At 45.8% G+C, this 20,302-nt stretch overlaps 1 protein-coding gene across 1 annotated transcript in view; it reads right to left on the reverse strand.

Moving 5' to 3' along the window:
* Positions 1 to 4,258: 4,258 nt before the first annotated feature.
* The window catches only part of DCX (doublecortin), a 138,739-nt gene continuing 122,695 nt past the window's right edge, over positions 4,259 to 20,302 (reverse strand). The window contains exons 9-12 of the mRNA XM_041740461.1: positions 15,226 to 15,346; positions 10,524 to 10,666; positions 9,251 to 9,306; positions 4,259 to 4,487 (exon numbers count right to left, since the gene is read on the reverse strand). Of these exons, the coding sequence (XP_041596395.1) occupies positions 4,259 to 4,487; positions 9,251 to 9,306; positions 10,524 to 10,666; positions 15,226 to 15,346 (549 nt within the window). The remainder of the gene's footprint in view (positions 4,488 to 9,250; positions 9,307 to 10,523; positions 10,667 to 15,225; positions 15,347 to 20,302) is intronic.

The raw sequence follows: 20,302 nt of genomic DNA on the forward strand, positions 1-20,302 counted from the left end.
TTCAGTGAGTGCGGCTGAACAAAGATTCAGGCTTTCTTAACCTGAAAACTATTTGGGCTGTACCAAGCTCTGCTCACAGGGGGAGGTGCCTCGCAAAAACTTCAGGAGCCTTTGCCCCGCCTAGCAGTCAGAAACTGATCCTGAGTCATGAGGAAAATCTGGAAAGCTCCCCTGCCAGATGTGCAGACGGGATGCCCACTCCAGATCCACCCACCAGCAAATTGGAAAACTCAGGAAGCCACGTTTGAAAGTTCTCTCTTGTTCCAAGAAGAAACAGGACTTTCAGGGAGAGGTCTGCAAGATTTCTGACTTTTCTGTCCCGGGGTGAATAGTGCAGATGTGGACATTACTCGAGAGAGGACATGGAGAAAAAAAATCTTGAAGTGTCGACAAAGTTCTTATGGGCTAGGCTGCAGGCATGGCCCTTGTACACGGATCTCTGAGGGTGGTGAGGGCTTCTGCAGGTGAGTGGGAGAGAACACGGAGCTGATGGGGTATAGGGAAGAAAAGATTGCTTTGTGAAGCCACAGGTCACTTTTGGCCAAGGGCAGAGAGAAGGGAGCAAGAAGAGGGAAGCAAGTGGGGTTTGATGCCAAAGCAGTTGTAGGGATTTCAAGCAAGGGGGCCATGGCAATTCTACCTGGCCATGTTCGGCGTAAAGTAGAGCAAGTAAGTGTCTGCTCTGAAAGGCCAACCATGAGGCTTCAGGAGGATACTTTAGGGGAATACCTGTAAAATGCTCTGCTGCATCCTTGTCAAGGCCCTGCTCCCTGAGACAATTACCGGGACACAGTCCCCAGGGACACAATTCCCACGTTGTTTTGTTTGTTTCAGTTTTCCCAACCTATGAAGACTCACTGTCTCATTCCTTCTCCAGCTCACTTAACCAATGTGGTGCCAACCTCTTGACCTGAAATTATCACTCCCTGCCCCTACCCCTGTGCCAGGTCTCCTCCTGGCTAGTGGAAGGGAGGGAGACAGGGGAAGAGGGAGAGAGGGAGAAAAAAAAAACAAGCAAGCAAAGACTCCAAGCAGGAAAGAAAGTGTGCTCTCTCTCCTCACCGGCCCCATACCGGTATTTTCATGAAACAGATCTGAGCAATTCTGTGACTGTGGTCTCTGACACCTTCCTCTTGGCATCTCCCCATAATTCCTTCTGTGCCTTCTGCTCCTCAATGCCAAGATGGAAACTGAGCCAGAGGTAGGGGGCAATACAAAAGGCCAAATCCCAGCAGAATTTTGGCTTTAAATAGCGGCAACCAATTTGGTGCTTGAGTGACAGATTTCTCATGCAAGCATCCCCCATGTTGTGGGATTTGGGCTTTGAAACCAAGCACGGTGGGGGTGTATTTTTTTTCTGGGGTCATCTTCCTCAGCCATCTTTTCCATCTCTGTAATTTTCAAATGAATAAGGAATCATAGAATCTAAGAAGCCCTGGAAAACAGCTTGCTCCGCGTTTGAACATCCCCTACTTGTTAAAAAACGTATTCCTTACGTTGAGCAAAAATCAGCTTCACACAAACTGCTTTGAATTCCTCTTTTACATGATAGACTTCTACAGTGTTTGTCACACCAACCCAAGTCTTCTGTCTTCCAGGTGCAATATCTTCAGTTCACTTAAACCATACTTAATGGAACACGGTTTTCCAGATCCTTTGTCATTCTGGTTGTCTTTTGAGCACAGATCTGCTCAGTGTGCAGCTTGTAGCTCAATTAAATCCACCTTCTGTTTCTTGTATGGACTATTATTTGCCTGATTCCATGCTTATGCAATTGACTTTGATTTTAACCTAGATGTTGGGTTACACACATTCCCAAGAACCATCACCAGTGTATTTTTTATTTCAATGTATCCCTTAGAATTTTTTTAGATCTTGAGTCTTTGGTATAAAACATATTCTCTATGCCATTTTTTCTCTTAACCCTTTTTTTCATGATCACACCTCTAAAGACCCTTTTTAGACATTATTTTCCTAATATTTTCTCATGAGAGTTTCATGAGAGTTCCATAGCATGGATATGCTGTACATGTTTATGTATTCTATGCATATTTGTGCTCTCTTTTAAAATATTTTTTTCATTCCCCAAGAATGAGATTTTCCCTCTTGGGGGTAATATCACCCCCACTGACAGTGCACAATCTATATCACCAAGATTCTTTTATCAGCATATTTGATCAATCAGACTAATATAATTATTGAATGAGTTAGGGTCCAGGACAGAACACCACATCAAGACCTTGGCATCCTCCCCTTAACTAACAACCACGTTTAATACGGTTGTTCAGGTGACTCTGCGGTTGAGCATCTGCCTTCAGCTCAGGGCGTGATCCCAGAGTCCGGGATCGAATCCCACATTGGGCTCCCTGCGGGGAGCCTGCTTCTTCCTCTGCCTATGTCTCCGCCTCTCTCTGTGTGACTCTCATGAATAAATAAATAAAATCTTTTAAACAATAAGGCTGTCCAAACTTGAAGCAGTCCATATAGTTTCTGCCACCATCCAGCTCCTATTTTCCCATCTATCTCTGTGAGGATATCATAAGGCTTTCTCAAATGTCTCGCTGAAATTCAGATATATTATGCTAGAGTATGCCCTTCATCTACCCTTTTAGATACCCATTCAAAAAAGGAAATGGGTTTAGTTAAGCATGACTTGCTTTTAGTGAGCTCATGCTTACCCCTAGTGATTTCCGCTCCCTTTCTAAAGCCTTAAAAATCGTCTGCTTAATAGTGCATTCTATACTTTGGCCAAAGACCAATGCCATGCTCACTGGTCTATAGTTTCCAGGATCTACATCTTGCGTCCTGAAACACCACTCCTCCCTTCACTAAAAAGGAGAACGTTTGCCTCCCTCTTTGCATCTCTCACCTCTTCCCTTTGCGATAATTTCTCTAAGGTTACTCAGACTGGCTCTGTGATCACATCTGCACATTCTCTCAGTAGCCTCGGATGTAATTTGTCTGGGCCTGGAAACTTGAACTCATTGAAGGCAGCTAAGTACTCCCTTATTATCTCCTCATCTATCTTGAGCTGTAATTCGCTTTCCAGTTCAAAGATCATGCTCCTGGATGGAGAGGTTAAGTAACTTGCCCACAGTCACACACCTAGTAAATTGGCAGAGCTGGAAGTTAAATCTTGCTCTGATTCTAAAGTCTGGTTCTTAACCAGCATACTATCTAGCTTTCAAGTGTCAAATGGGTGGTATTGCCTATGGGTGCTCTATGAGTTCCAAAGCAGGAGAGAGATCTAGCAAGGGTCGTCAGCACAAGCCTAGTAAAAGAGGTGAAATCTGAGCTGGATCTTTCAGAATGAGTAGGATTCGAATAGGAAGAAGGGAGCAATGTGCGCCTATGTGGTAGAATGCTAAGAGGAAATGGAGGATAGCATCTCAGGCAGGGAAAATGATAAAGAATAGTTCCCTGAGGTCTTGCCTCATAGTGCACTTGGTTGATTGTTATGAACTCTAAGAGGCCACAAAAGGTCAAGAGCTCTGTGCTTGCTAGCTGTATACCCTTAGGCAAGGCACAGTCTCCCTAAACCTGGCTTTCCTTTTCCAGAAAACGGAAACAACAGTAGGTCTACTTTAGAGGGTTGTCGTGAAGATTCCATCAGCTAGTTAATGCATGTGAAGTACTTAGAACACTACCTGGTGTAAGGCTGGGACTCAATAAATCTTAATACTGTCATTATTATTGTTATTGTTATTATTATTATTATTATTATTACTGAGATTCATTTATCATTCAGCAAACATTTACTGAGCTCCTACTGTGTACCAGATATGATGTTAGGACCTGGAGATATAACAGTGAACAGTAAAGAAACATGATCTCAGCTCTCAGTGAGTTAAAGGTCTACCATCTGTAGACTTTGTGAAAGTTTTCAGTCTGTACTATTATTTTTTTGAGGGGTGAGGGGGTTCATATTCTGTGTAAAGCGGTATGTTTTCCTTACTCCTTCTAAAGTTTTGACCTCCTTTAAGAGTTTGTGGGGACAGTGGGAAGGAGCCTTTGATCCAGGAGCCCAGGATCTGTGGAGCAAGTCACCAAAAACTCTCTCCAAGATGCTATTAGAGTCTAATTCCATCTCTACATTCACCTAGGTCTTGGGTTCTGCCTTTTTGCATCCTCTGACCGCATTCCCAGCCCAATCATTTCTCTCGGGCATTTTCCAACGCTAGACTGTAAAATTGAGTTCTGCTGAGGGGAAAAGTCAGCTTCACCCAGTGTGTGTGTGTATCGGGACAGGGGTGGCACATTAGTGCAGTGCAGGGCGGCAGTGTGGGACAGCATCCTTGGTCTGGGCCAGCCAACTGCAGTCCTTGCCTATTCTGACATTATAATCCCCCAAGGCCAGTGAGAGTGTGAACAGAAGCCATGGAAGAGGATGGACCAGCAGCTTCCAAACCAAATAGCCTTGGGCCAGTGTGGGGTGGAGTTCAACCAAGATTTTGGGAGGGGGCAAATTGGACGCCTTCCCTGTTGGTCTGGTTAACACAAAAATAAGTTTCACTGGGCTGTTGGCAGAACTTCCTTTAATTAAGGGAAGCAACTCATTTGCTTTGTCAACTAAAGGGCTCTAGTTTCTCAATATTAGTCAAAGGAAACCTCTGTCCCCAAATAAATGGTTACAGTGGTTCCTAATCTCTGACTATCAAATCTTTACTCCTGTACTTGGTCATCAAGGCCCGTCCTCCACCAAGGGACGTCATTTTAGCCATTTTCCATGACTGGTTTCACCACTACTCCTTGGTGCTGGTCTAGTTTGCTTCTGTGTTCCATTTCTTAGGGCCAGACAAATTTTCAGGAATGCAACCACCACTGGCTGGTGCTGGGGTAGGAACCTTAGGGCTGGGGAAGTTTGTCTAGGCATGATGCTTTGGATATAGATGTCATCCATGACTTAAGCCCCCAAAGAATTGAGCATTAGGTACCAAGTGAGAGTAGGCAAGGTCACAAACAGAAGGAAGGACAAGGAGTCAGAAACTGAGGCGATCCAGGGCTCACAGACTGGGAAGTATCGTGCATGGTGAAGGAATGGAGCCAGATAGTGCAAGGCAAAGGCTGAGAGCAATGTCAGAGATCAGGTACTCACTCTAACTGGGTGTTGGATGCATGGCACGATTCAATCCTACTCCCATGTTTTTGCTCAAAATGTCTCCTGACTGGGATTCCCTTTTCTGGCCCCTCCGTCTATCCAAGTCTTGCTTATCCTTTGATTCCCCAACCTTACTTTCTCTGTGACACCTCCTTCCTGAGGTGCAACCATCGAATAACCATCTCATTTTGAGTCAGCATCATCTCACACAGAGTTCTAGTTGATCATTGTCCAACTGTTTCATGTGTATGCTAGAGTTTTTCTTCCACGGTGGACTCCTTGAAGGCAGCAGCTCTGGCTTTGGCACCCTTCCTGGTGCAAGGCGCAGTGCAGTAGACACTTGTCGGTGGATTCCAGAAACACTCAGAATGGAAGTCAGTGGCAACTCAGCAAGAGACCCCGAGATGGGTCCATCAGCAACTCACAAAAAGTGCTTAGGACATCAAGTAGACCTGTCTCCTGGGATTTCAAAACTTGAGAAACAGGGGAGGTCTGAAGGAAATGATAGTATCTCTTTGTCAGAGCTACACATCCATAAACAGCCCCTTAAGTGCTGGGAAAGCTTATAGAATTAGAACAAAAAGGGCGGAGACAGCCTTGAGCTGTCACTGAGCCTGAGAGTGAAGCAAAAGATTGAGAGGGGGTTGGAAACAAACAGAACTATGAAGCATTTCCATCATGGGGGAGAATCTTTTTCAATCCCAGGAAAATGTCATTCATCTGACCTCCGCTAATTTAGGATTTTTGGGGAAAAAATTGAACTAAGGGGGGCTGTAGCTTGTTATAGCCAGATCTTGAAAGAAAAGAGCTGCTAAACTAATTAAGCCCTCGTCGATGGTGGAAGAGGGAGTGGGGGATGGGACGAGGTCTTGTTTGGCTTTTAGTTAAAAGGAGTTTCCCCAGTTCCCTCCAGAGCTCTTTAGAAGTCTCATTAAGCTAATTATAAGTCCCAGTTGTATAGTCATTCTTGTCCTGTTTTTCCCTTGTTGTAAATACTTGCGAGTATTAAAACTGCATTTAGAAAAAACAATTTCGACTTCTCGCTATTTTAGAGCCATTCCCTCCACCTCAGCTGGTGCCAAGAAAGAAGGGACCACAGAGAGAGCCCCAAAGTCCTGGGAGCTTTCAGGTGCTATCTCATTTAATCTTCACAAAAATAATTGCGTGTGGAGGGAATTCTTCTTCCCAGTTTGCAGAGGTAAGGGAGATGCTGGGTGGAGGGTGGGGTGATGGTGGTGGAGTATTAAGTATCCAGCCTCAGGCCACACAGGAAGGAAATAATGGAGCCCTGTTTTGTTGTTGTTTTATTTTGAAATGACAATTCTTCCAAATCTAAAGTCCTCCAGCTTTCCCTTGGACTGTGTTGCCTCTAAAATTGAAAATAACTGGGCAGCCCGGGTGGCTCAGTGGTTTAGCACCACCTTCAGCCCAGGGCGTGATCCTGGAGACCCGGGATTGAGTCCCATGTCGGGCTCCCAGGATGGAGCCTGCTTCTCCCTCTACCTGTGTCTCTGCCTCTCTCTCTTTCTCATGAATAAATAAATAAAATCTTAAAAAAAGAAAATAACCATTGACTCATGGGGATGTGAAGTCTTTTCTTGGTACATCTTGCTTTATTAATTCATTTAAAAGGCCACGAAGAACCCCTGGGCAGAAACAGAGGTGATTTTGTGACAGCAACACCTACAACCAGCCCAGATGCCCCAAGTTCAGAAATGGAGAGCAGACCAGTGTGTGCTGCGGGTGGGGAAGGGAGTCGCAGGAGGGAGGTGGGTGCAGTTTTGGAAGGATCATACCACAAAGCATCCTTGAGGTGACAGCGCTGCTCAGCATCTTGACCGTGGAGGTGAATACATGAACCCACGTATGATAAAATTGTATAGAATCAAATCCACCCACAGATGAGCATATATATAAGTAAAGCAGGCAGTCTGAATAAGATTGGTGGAGTTTATCAATATCAATATCCTAGTTGTGATATACTAGAGTTTTGCAGAATGCTCCCTTCGGGGAAGACTGGGGACATGATCAGTAAGATGTCTCTGTACTACTTCTTACAACTGCATGGGAATCAACAATTATCTCAAATGTTTCAATATGAAAAGAGAGTACATGCAGGGGGAAGGTTGGTAGGTACATCAAATACATTAATCTAATCACACAGAAATCACTTTTGAAGATGATGCTGCAGCAACCTGGTAGATCGGAACAGTACAGCCAAAATTTGGAGGTGGTGGGACTCTCAGCTCAGGGAGAAAGTTCACACGGCTCGCTGAGCCTGACCGAGTGCAAAGGAATGGGAGTGTGGTGTGAAATTCGAAGGAACAGATTTCACGCTTGGAGGCCTCTCATTCAAGGCCATAACTTTGCAGGTTCTTCTGCTCTTTTCTGGGAGACTGAACCCTGCTCCCTGACACCTGACATAGACAGGCCTCAGTTAGAAGCGGCTACCTAATTTGTGAGGTCCAGTGCAAAATGAAAATGAGGGGCCCCTTGTTCAAAATGTACAAGGAATTTTAAGATGGTGACTGCAAAGCATGAAACCAGGCACCAGGCCTCCCTCAGGGAGGGGCCCATGTGACTGCACGAGTCCTGGCCCCAGGGAACATTGCTGCTAAATCTTCACAGTTTCAACATCTAGAGAATTCAGACAAGCACCCCTTCTGACCCCTCCCTGCTAACCTGGACTGACTGAGATGACAGAGGCCCAAGTGGCCTTTCAGGACTTATTCATTGTAAAGTCATGGAACTGGACGCTGCACTGCTGGGGCTTAGACCAGATAGAACAAGAGAGTCCAGAGGCAGAAGATAGAGGGCAAGGCCCTGGGTTCTGACTGGCAGAGTGAGGCTGGGCCAGGGAGAAGCAGATCAAGCTTGTGGCCGTTCCAATGTGTATGGTGAAAGGAACACTATACTATGGCCTCGAGGCGTGGGCTCTGCTACTCTTGGAGCAATGAATGAATCTCTGGGTGTGTCCATTTCCTCATTTATAAAATGGATCCTATAACAATATACTTATTGCATTGTGAGGACCAGATGAAATCGTGGATATGAACACATTATTGAAAGCTCTCATGAGTTATACAAATGTAAGACATGATCATGACATATACATCCCAAAGTCTCTCCTGGCAGGTGGTGACTGACTTGATCTAATGCCTGGAATAAGAAATTGGGGTAAAATTTATGCCCCAGATCTTCCATTCTGGCCAAGCTAGAGAAGTCCTGTTCTTCCCTCCTGGGCGCGCCCTCCTACAGCTAAACACCAGACCTGATACCATGAACAATCATAAAAAGACTGAAAGGTGGGAAGAAGGCAGACAACCCAAGGACCTCAGGACCTGAGGAACAACACAGCCTTGTGTTCTCTGGGTTCTGTTATTTTTTCTTTAAGATTTTATTTATTTATTGTTGAGACACACACAGAGAGAGGCAGAGACATAGGCAGAGGGAGAAGCAGACTACCTGCAGGGAGCCTGAGTGGGACTCCATCCCAAGACCCCAGGATCACAACATGAGCCAAAGGCAGATGCTCAACCACTGAGCCACCCAGGAGTCCTTCTGGGTTCTTTTATTATCTCCCCTATATCCCAGACAGGACGCAACTGAAATCCCCAACTCAGAACTTCCAAAAGGAACAGACAATAAAAAGTTTCAAGAAAGCCTGTTCACCCTAGCCAAAGGACTAAGAAAATGGTCACCTATGTTATTTTTTGGCACTATCTACCCTACTGCCACTAAAAACCAAAGCAACCACTGTACAGCACTCCCCTGGGGTTTCAGAGGGGCTGAGTGGGCAGCTGATCATCTGTGCTCTGCCTGGCGGAAACAATCAGGGCTCCAATGCCCTCCTCAGAGCAGTGCAGTGTTGTGCTGGGTCTCCAACCCCATCCTGCCACAAGGACACTGAATAAGTCAATGTGAGGTGACGCTCCTTGGCTTCAACAAGCAATTATGCATTCCCATGAAACCAAAAACAAAAAAGGAAAATCTCAGCAAGGACACAGAAGATATAAAGAAGAACCAATAGGAAATTATAGAACTGAGAAACAGTAACTGAAAAAAAAAAACCTCCCTGAATAGGCTCAATAGTAGAGTGGAGAGAGGATAGACTCTGTGAATGTGAAGACAGATGGATAGAATTTACCTAACCTGAATAACAGGGACAAGATAAAATGAAAAAAGTAAGTTGGCAGGGCCTCAGGGATCTGTGAAACAATAACAGGAGAGTTAAATAAAAATTGTACTTAGAAAAAAAACACAACAGGAGTATTAATATGCATATCATTGGAGTCCCAGAAAGTAGTAGTAAAGAGCATAGGACTGAAAAAATATTTGAAGAAATAGTGTCTGAGGATCTTTCCAAATTTGTCAAAAGACATAAAGCTACAAATTCAAGAGGCTGAGTAGGCTCCAAACCTAAAGAAATCCATGCTGAGACACACCATAATGAAACTTCCCCAAACTGGAAGTCATAGTCCAAAAGAGACAGTAGGTTTTGAGGAATTCAGTACAGATCTTCAGGACTCTCCCCTTTCTGCATCTAACCAAGGAAGGAGAAGGATTCCCAACTACTTCCAACCCTGGCTTCCTCTGGTCTCTATCCCCAACCCCACCCATCAAGTCTACCATTCACGGATTCGACAAACATTTATGAGCACCTAATATCTGTCAGGCATTCAGCTAGCTGTTGGGAAGACAATGGTGAGCAAGCCAGAGTCCCTGCCCTCATGGAGGTACCTTCTAATAGATGAAGACAGACACACAGAGAATGAGTTGGGAAAGAGAGTAATTAAATACACTAATATCTATTTAGATACATACTTGTCCCAGAAAAGGATCTTACGTCAGTCATGCATTCATTCAATTCAATATTAAGCACTCAAGCACTCATGATGTCTGAGAACCTGCTGGGTCTTAGACGTACAGACGATAGTCATTCTTGTAGGACAGGATTTCTTATCCATGACACTTTTGGCATTTGGAGCTGGATAACTCCTTGTTGTGGAGGCCCGGTCTGTACATTGTACCATGTTTAGCAACATCCCTGGCTTTTACTGACTAGATGCCAGTAGCATCCTCCACGTCACAGCAACCCAAAATATCCACAGACATGGCCAAATATCTCCTAAGAGGCAAAGGCGGCTCTGGTTGAAAACCGCTGTTGTAGCGTAAGTGGACAAGTGGATAGAGAGTTTATATAAAATGTGTTCGCTGATAAGACCAAGAAAGCTCCTTTGACTCCCATTACTTACAGCATATGATGAATACTATTTTCATTTCAAACACCAGACTTTCATTCTCTGCCTCCAGCTGTATGTTCTACTGTGTAGCCAAAGCTCCCACTCTACAGCATTCAAATCATTGCTGGAATAAGATGTGTCTTCTCCTTTCCCCAGACCCTTCCACATGCTCTTTTCTTTACCTTGGCCACCTTCCCCTGGCCAGCTATTTCAAATGGCATTGCACTCCTCTCACACCTTTCTTCGAGGTACTTAACCGGCTTTGAGAACAAGGACTGTGTCAAGTTCATCTCTTTAGCCCCAGTAGCTAGCACAGTGCTTCCTCCTGGAAGAAATGCAACAATATAAAACAAAAAAAGAGAAGGTATGACTGGCCCTAGCTCTCAGATTGCCTCCATTCTGCCTGGGACAGGGGCAAGCCAGATAGAAACGAAACAGTGACATTTCCTACAACCTGGTTTGTTAAATGAATATGTGCAGGCTGTCTTAATGATAGAGCATGGTGGGAGGATTCACCAGATGAGGAGTCTGAATTAGGCCTTGAAGGATAAGCCTGGCTTTAATATGATAGGGAGGGAGGAGCGGCTAAGGGAGGTGGGGGGGGGGTGGAAAAAGATAAGGGGGAGCCGTACACTCATCAGGCTGTGAGAAAACCAAAACCCAAAGAGTGCAGACCTGAGACCTGCCTCATGATCTGCTCCTACCCCAAGGTCTGTTTAAATCTTGGCTCCTTTAAGAATGTAGCAAAGGAAACTGCCTGCAACAGGCTGGTGTGCACTGCTTAGGAGCCAAGTGAAGCTCAGTGGTGAGGTCAGGCAAAGGCGTATGCCAGGCAGGTTTTCTTGTATCTTGGTGCCACTCAGGGGCTATGCCCAAAGACAGGGACCATGGGAGAGGTCAAGTTGTAGGTTTCAAGGATGCATGGTGTTGGGGCACCTGGGTGATTCAGTGGTTGACCATCTGCCTTTGGCTCGGTCATTATCCCAGATCCCTGGGATTGAGTCCCACATTGGGCTCCCCACGGGAAGCTTGCTTCTCCCTCTGTCTGTGTCTCTGCCTCTCTCTCTGTGTGTCTCTCATGAATAAATTAATAAAAATCTTTTTTTTAAAGGATGGGTGGTGTTGCTGCTACCTCTGACTAAAAGATTCTTGGCAGAGTTGTTCCTCTATAACTAGAACCCAACTTAAAGACTGAAACCTCCTGAAGCTATAGAACCATGAGAAGATAGTCAGTAGCCAAGGAACAAGAGCACTCAAGAAGCCAAATACCTAGAGAAGGATATCAGTTTTTGAAGGCATCTAAGGAGCTTCCCAGCTTGGCCTTCAACCAATATAGTACTCCCACTGTTCCTTTCAAACAGCCCCTGTGGTTCATCTCCACCAGGAAGTCAGGCCTCTTCCTTTCCCAAAACTCCTATAGACACTCGCTCCTCCTCCACCCCAGAGGCACTTTGCTTAGGCTGTGTATTTTTGCTTCTCTGTCAGAAGTGTTCCCAACAGAATCTGGAGCCTAAAGAAAGATACAAACCCCTCCATAAACCCTTACTGCCTATTGGATCATGTCTAAGGTCCCAGAGCAGAAGGCCCTGTGCCAGATGCTTCATGTGCATTATTTCATTGAATTTTTCCATTAGCCCAGTGAGGTAAGTACTGCTAATTACCCCATTTTACAGATGAGGATACAGGTTCAAAGAAGTTGTATGATTTATCCATACTTACGCAGCTACTAAGTAGCAGGACCAGAATTTGAGCACAGGTATTCCACTGATCATACTTTTATGTTGTTTATTTTATTGTTTATATCCTCCATTAGATGTACTTTGCATTTTTGTTTCCGTTCTGTAGAATTTAGAGTTGTGAAGAACTTCTCTGTGCCATAGATGAGACTCTGGCTAGGCCTGGAAGGATAAAGGCACTCTAAGAGAAGGTAGGCATTTGGGGTGGGGTGAGGGGGAAGTGATCTACAGAGATTAAGGCCTTGAGTCACTCAAGTGAAAATGTGGTGTGTGCTGGGAATGTGCATCGGGGAAGGACAGTGAAAGGGACTGGTGGGGCTGAGTTTCAGAATTCGTGCTAGCAAACAGTGGAAGAGCAGACTGGGTAGAGCCTAAATCTGGAGCAGTTAGGAGTTTACGTGAGTTCCGCAAGCTGGTATGTGTAGACACAGGAGCCTGCCTGTCCAAATATAGCTGTAGAGACAGTCATGGATTAGTTGACTGGGGCAGCTGGAAGGCTGCCCCTGGAGATGGGTAATATCATTGAAAGTTCTTTCATATCAAGCTCCTCTGGAATAAAGATGGTGAGCCAGGGCCCACTGATGGCAAAACTGTGTGCCTTGGGTCTCTTCACCTGCAGTCTCACCCAGGATCACCTTCCCAAGTCTCGCCCAGGTACCTTTCCTCTCACTACTAATTCCCCGTTCCTTCCTCCATCCAAACCACATGGCTTTTTCTCAGGGCTCTATCATGTTACTAGTATAAATCTGATAGGCAAGTTCAGAGTAAACGTTAGCTGCTGATAACATCTTAATCTTAAATGTGAATGGGAACCTACAATGGCTTTGCTAGAAGCAGAGGCTGTCGGAGGATTTCAGGCTTAGAGAGATCTGGGGGACATGGATGGAGTGAAGATGGAGGTAGAGCTGGGAACTTGAAAAGAGAGCATTTTTGGTGACCTTTGCCTGAGGATAGTCCTGGTTATTTCTTAAATGTCTGAAATGAGGCTTCTTCCCTGTCCCTGCCCCTCTAGTCATTCCCTTGCTGCCCCCTCCACGTTCTGCCCACCTTATTCCTGCATTCCAGGATCCTGCCAGGAGTAACTGTATTAATTAAACAACCCTCAGATGCAGAGAAAATGCCCAATTTGGTTTGGGGATAGAAACTCTTCCTGAGTTGTCAAGGACCCCATAGAACTGAAGCTGCTGCTCTTAGAGCTCATGTTCACAGCTCCCTTGGACACTAAATTTAACAGATGGGACACTTCAATCCAGGGCACAGTTGTCAAAAACCACAGTTTAAATCAGTCACAGACAACTGTTTCATTCCCCACACTTGCCTGGGTGTAACAACTGCAGGAATGCTTCTGCTTAAATTACACCCAGTGACACCACAGGGAGAGACATGTCTAGGCTGCATTCATTCTCTGTCCTTTCTGAGCTTCTTTTAAAGCAGAAGTCAGTGCCCTTTCCAAAATGGGGTGCCAGGGTTCTGAACCACGTTCGTTTATCAGATGAGCACGTGTGATTTATATATGCAATCAATGGCAAGATGGGAGGGTGATGAGGTAAGAGGGCGAGGAGGGAGCCAGGGGAGATATGCTGCATCTTGCAGAAGCGAGTGTGGTAGCCGAGGGTTAGCCAGAGACATGGCGGCACTGGGTGATGACTTACAAGAATATGTGATGCAAAGAGGTTTATACCTGTGGCCCCTGACCTGTGTGCCTGTAATAACTGGTCTATGTGTCATCACTGGGTGTCTAGCCACAGGGGACCAGCTCTCGCATTATGAATCCATCCATTCATTCATTCACTCAGGTCCCTGTTGAGGGACCACACTGTGTCATTCACTATGTCAGGCACTGGGGACACAGAAATAAATGAGACGCAGTGTCTGCCCTTAAGGAGCTCGTTTCCATTCTCAGTTGCTCAACAATTCATCCAGCCTAGAACTCGCTGTCATTTGCTCCACTTGCACGTGTTGAGTGCCAGCCAGGCAGAACTGAACTTGCATTGCACTCGGTGATGGAGACACAGAGATACAGAGCAAAACAGGACAAGATCCGTGACCTTAAGAGCATTCCGTACCGTAGCATAGACACGTCCATTTGTATTCAGTGTGGCAAGAGACATTTGGCTTAGATGAGCCTCTCCAATGCCCTATGACCAAAGATCTTCGATCCAGGTGGAGTGTGCCTGGAGTTGGGAAGCAGAGGGTCTAGGAGGAGGCCAACTCTTGTGTTTGAGACTTGTCCCATCACCATGCCAGGCACCTAGGTAGGGGCTTGGTAAACATTTGCTTATTTCTGTTTTGGAAATAATCTCTTTCATCATTCCCTCTACATGGCAAAAAGTCACTTAAGCTAATGAAACAAGCATAAATGAAGCAGGGAGGCCTCCTGAAGAGTAGATCCTGTCCTGTTTGTGGTTCATAGGTTTCGAAGCTTTTAAAGCTGATAGTCTTCCTGTCATTGTCCCCACTAGCTTGTACTGGCAGTTCTTGATCCGGAGGTCTCCAAAGGCAGTGACTGGTGCCCTTAAGATTTTTTTTTAAAATTGAAAAAAAGGCTAATAGAAACTGTACTTTCAGCCAAGACAAAGCCACAAAGAGCTAAGTACAATATCATGTTTCTTTGCTTTTGACTGAAATTATATTAACTTGGTGTGGTTATCTCATGTGGATAAGAAGCTCTGAGGGAGTGAAAAATTGGGAAATGAATTATTCCATAATAAAACAGCTTTGCTAGATAAAAATCTTTCCAAACATGGGGCCCTCAGGGGAAAAAGTAATAAAAGGGATCCTTGGTGGTGAAAAGGTTGGAAATCACTGGCCTCCACGTCTGGATGCCAAAGTTTGGCTGCAGATTCAAAGCCTATGACCACAGAATCCTGGGATTATTGGCATCTGACACCCCTGATGTGGTTCCTGTTGGAAAAGCAAACATGCTCCCTGCCCGGCTTTCTAAAGTGTTATACATTAACCGGCTTACAAAGCGCCATTCACGGGTGGACAGGGTTTTTTTGGATCGCGGTTTACTGTGTTGTTGTACCTGCAGTGAAAGGACACTTCAGAGGAAGCATATGCTTGCCTGAAATCTACAAAGCTATGCTATTGCTGGACAAGCGCACAGCTCCTTGTAACTTACAGGGCTAGAACAACTTGTCCACACCTTTCTCCTTCTCGTCAATAGCCTTCATCCAGGACCTCTGAGAAGGCACATTCCATGGCATCGCTGGAAACAGGCTAAGGACATCCATTGGGTATAAGCAAAGGAGGAGGGACCCTGCGGGCTGGAGAGGGAGGGACAGAAGAGAAGGTTTGGAAGTGGCCTGGTCCGAGAATCATTCCCACTCTTCCCATTGTCTGAAAAAGTGTTCTGGAGGAGGCTTGGGGAGAGCTCAGGAAAACAGGAGAGAGGGGAGCTGAGGTTTCTAGACAGAAGCAACTCTCAGAGATACTGATCCCAGCCTGCATTTAAAATTTTTAAAATTCAGGGGATCCCTGGGTGGCTCAGTGGTTTAGCGCCTGCCTTCAGCCCAGGGCGTGATCCTGGAGACCCCGGATCGAGTCCCACATCGGGCTCCCTGCATGGAGCCTGCTTCTCCTTCTGCCCGTGTCTCTGCCTCTCTCTCTCTCTCTCCCTGTCTCTCATGAATAAATAAATAAAATTTTTTTAAAAAATTTTAAATTAAAAAAAATAAAAATAAAAATTTTTTAAATTCTAATTGTGATCAAATACATGTCACATTTACTATCTTAGCCATTTTTAAGCATACAGTTCAATAATGCTCAGTATATTCACACTGTTGTTGTAACACAGGTCTCTAGAACTTTTTCATCTTGCATAGTGAAACTCTGTACCCACTAAACAACCACTCCCCTAGCTCCTGGTAACCACCATGCTACTTTCTGTTTCCGTGAGTTCGACTATTTTATATACCTCATATAAATGGAATCATACTGTATTTGCCCTTTTTATGGCTGGCTTCTTTCACTTAGCATAATGTCCTCTGTGCATATCCATATTGTAGCATGCACCAGAATCTTCTTCTTTGTAAGGCTGAATAATATTCCATTCTATGTAGGTACCACATTTTGTTTATCCATTTGTCTGTCCGTGGGCACTTGGGTTGCTCCACCTTTTGGCTATTGTAAGTAATGCTGCTATGGATATGGGTGTGGAAATATCTCGTGGAGACTCTGCTTTCAGTCCTTTGGGGGTACATATCCATAAATGGTATCACTGGATCTTCTGGTAATTCTACTTTTAATTGTTTGAGCAACTGCCAGACTGTGCTCTGTAGTATCCACACCATTTTACATGCTTCCCACCAATGCACAAGGGTTATAATTCCCTCACATCCTTATCACCATTTGTTATTGGCTGGGGTTTTTTGATAGCAGCCATCCTAACAGGTGTGAAGTGATATCTCCTAGTGTTATGCGTTTGCATTTCCATAATTGGTGATGTTGAGCATCTTTTCACATGCACATTGGCCATTCATGTATCTTCTTGGAGAAATGTCTATTCAAGTCCTTTCCCCATTTTTAACTGGATCATTTTTGTTGGTGTTGTCATCAAGTTGTAGGAGTTTTTTATGTATTCTGGATATTAACCCGTTATCAGATACATGACTTGCAAAGATTTTCTCCCATGCTATAGGTTGTGCCATTCGGTGCTCTGGCCCACATTTTGAAAGACAAGGACAATGTGCTAAAATGGAGAAAGAACCCAGCAAGAATGAAGCTAACAGGTTGGGGGCTACATCAGATGATTTCTCCAAGTCCTTTGAGCTCTCTGTTCTTGAGTTCCCATCCTTCTGGCTTTGTGCACACTGCATCCAAGCTCCATGTTTTGTGTATACTGCACTGCCTTTACCCTATTAGTTCCAGGCTGCTTCTGGAGAGAACATGCTCTATGCTAAGTACCATCCACCTCTAACATCCCACGACTTTCTTGCTGCTTTCTTCATGCCTGTGAGAACTGCCTTTTTAGCCTGCAGCATCTCCAGCTTTGGATGTTGTGACATGACGGCCTCAAAACCATTTGCAACCTCTTTGCCACCCTGGGCAGAGATGCATTTCAACCCTAATTCTGTGGTAGCCATCGTGGCAGGATTGAGCATAGAGTCCATTTGCTGTGTCACCATTTCTCTGAGAAGCAATTTGGTCGAATGGAAAGACCATCAGAGCATCACTTCCTGGCTGTGTGATTGTTGACAAGTCACTTAACTTCTCTGAGCCAGCTTCCTATCTGTAAACATGAAGATAGCACCATCCACCTCGCTGGGGTTTGGTGAGCCTTGTTCGGAATAAAGCATGTGTGGTGCCAAACTCAGTGTCTGACAGACAATGGGAGAGGCCAGCAATGGGTAGTTCCTCCCTCTGGGCCCAGACTCTTTAGCCAGAAGGAAGTACACCCAGCAGGGGCCCATTCTACTCAGAGGCCACATAGTACCGAGGGGCCTGGAAAACAAAAGTCTCTCACTGGCCCCTGACCTCTGGTAGATCTGTGCCTTGAAGAAGCCCAGGCTCTATGACAGTCTGCCACTGGCGAGAGGTCCCCAGATGTCCCTCCCTCAGTGACACCTTTCAGAGACCCTTAGCTATTCCTGGCCCAGAGTTTTTCCTATCCTCCTTTCACCCCCTTCCATCCAGAACTGAAGGGTTTCTCCCTCAGATTTAATCCTTCCCACAGATTTAATCCTACCCCAAGCCTGTAGATTCTACCTCTTGAGAGAGCCAATTTTTACCTCCTTCCCAACTACACTGCCACCTACTACCCCTGTCCAAGCTGTCACCTGTTCGTGCCAGGATCAGGACATCCCCGCCGGCCACCTCCACCCCCACGCTCTGCTCCTCTCTGGCTCTTGCGACCCTCCTGTCCAGTCTCCTGGCAGCGGCAGGAGTGATCTAGCCACATTTTATCTACTCATCTCACTCTCCTGCTTAAAACTCTTTAATGACTCCCTGGGTACTCTTCAGGGGGGAAGTTCAAACTCCTTAATGTGGCTTACAGGCCCTGCGCGGTCTGGCCTCCGCCTGCCTCTCTGGTGTCACCTCTCACCACCTCTCCTCCATAACCCCCCACACTTGGGCTATATCAGCCTTCATTCTGCTGCTCCAACAAGCAGTGTTTCTCTCAGGACCTTACCATATTCTCTTCCTCTGACCTGGAACATTCTTCCAACTCTGGGCTAACTCGTATTCGTCTTTAAGTCTCAGTGAAGATGTCACTTCCTCTGGAAAGTTCTAACTGCCCCATCCCACAAGCTGAATTAGGTGACCGCATGCTTCCTCTGCCATTTTGCTCTTCCCCAGGTCACAGCACTTGGGAGTGGGGTGGGGGTGTTGGTATAATTACTGCCCTCCTTAGCTAGCCTTGGGGCTCTGGGAGGTCAGGGACCCAGCCCATTTCTGCACCAGAGCCCCGGACAGTGACCGACATAGACCGTGGAGCGTGTCCGTCAAACGACAGAAAGGTGCTTCACCTTCGCAACGTGCTCTTCATCTGCTCCCGGCCCCTTCTCTTTGCACCCATGCTCCCTCCACCTCACTGGAGGACTTGCTGTCCCCAGACACAGTGGACACAGCTCACATCTCATTGTCTTTGTTCACGCTGGCCTTTCTGGCTACAATGGCCCCCCCCATTCTCCCCTCCTCCCCTCATCACCTAACAAACTCCAACTTGTTTAAGTCTCAGCTCAGGTTACATCTCCTCAGTGAAGCCTGTGCCTGAAGGGAACCATTAAAATGAAGATTTATTCCAGGCAGGGTAATTCTTAGCTCATTTTTCATCATTAATGCTTTATTATACTAACTCTAATATCTAGCAGCCTTCATCACCCCAGCCCAGAGGCCAGACTGCCCCTCCTCCATCCTGGCTCTCCTGGCTCCTTGCAGGACCTCTGTTCCAGCACTTTCCCGAGGCCCTAGATGATGGGTTTTTGTTTGGTTGGTTGGTTCGGTGTAGTTTCCTTCCGTTTAGTGCTTTTCCTGAAGGACGCGGAGGACATGGTGTGACCTTAAACCCTTGGCCTCCTTGTGAGGGGAGGGGAACTTGGCTCATTTCTTCAATTAAAAGGAGACGTAAATTCTCTCCCCTCCCCCATCCTTTGTCTTCCCCCACACACACCCTGCCAGTGTGCCCACTCATTACTGAAACAAGCCAGGGCTGCTCCCCTTTCAGGAAACATCATTTTTCCAATTAGCCTTTGATTGGAAACAGTACCATTGCAGCTGGGCTGCTTTTAGTGCCTGCTGAATATAGGCAGCCTGGTCAATATGGAAAAGGCACTGGCCTGGGAGTCTAGAGTCCTCAATGCTAGTCTACCTTGGCCAAGTATCTGATTGTGGGCATCTTTCTTTCTTGCCCTGGGCCTCAGTTTCCTCCTTTTCTGAATAATGAACTTCAGGTTTTGCTACCAAAAATCTGGTCTGCCAGGGTAGGAGCATAGAGCATGTTGGCTTGTTGCAAATGCAGAATCTGGGTCCCACCCCAAACCTTGTAAATCAGAAGCTGCAGTTTAACAAGATCTTCAGGTGATTCCATCCACAGTAAAGTTTGGGGAGCGCTATGAACTTCCCAGATGAAAAGAATCACTGTTTGTGATTCTTGTTAAACATAGTTTGCCTGGCCACTGTCCTGGACAGGCTAATGAAGTGGGAATGGGATGGGGTCCCAGAACTTGTATTTGTAGCAAGGAGCCCAATTGACTCACATCCCTGGGGAAGTTTGGGAAACATTGGACAAGTGGTTTATAAGGGCCCTTCCACCTTTGACGTTCTGCAATTCTGTGCGCAAGTGGTTCATTACTGGCGATAGTGAAGAGTAGTACATAATGCAGGCCTCTAGGACTTAGCCCTCTCTAAATTGGGTAAAGTATTTTCAGAATCATCCAGGGCCATGCAGGTGGGGGAAGAGGAAGAGGGATTACAACAATTTAAGCCAAGGCTTCTTGATTGGAGAAAATCAAGTCTCCGAGGTTCAAAGAGAAATTACCTGCTTACTCAAGACTGTCTCCTTAATGAAATCAGTCTTGATATAATCAGACAATCTGAAAGACCCTCTTGGGAGTACCGAAAAGCGAGGATTAGAGATAGAAGGGCAGTGTCTTTCCTGACACTGGCAAGAGGATGGGGGCCAGGGGAGCCAGACAAGTTGACAAGGAAGCCTGGGGAAAGCCTCTCTCAGAAAGGAATCACATTTTCCAAACCCTCAGTATGGATGTGTATCCTGACAAGGG

Source organism: Vulpes lagopus, chromosome X (genome assembly GCF_018345385.1).
Source record: "Vulpes lagopus strain Blue_001 chromosome X, ASM1834538v1, whole genome shotgun sequence".
Classification (NCBI taxonomy): Eukaryota; Metazoa; Chordata; class Mammalia; order Carnivora; family Canidae; genus Vulpes; species Vulpes lagopus.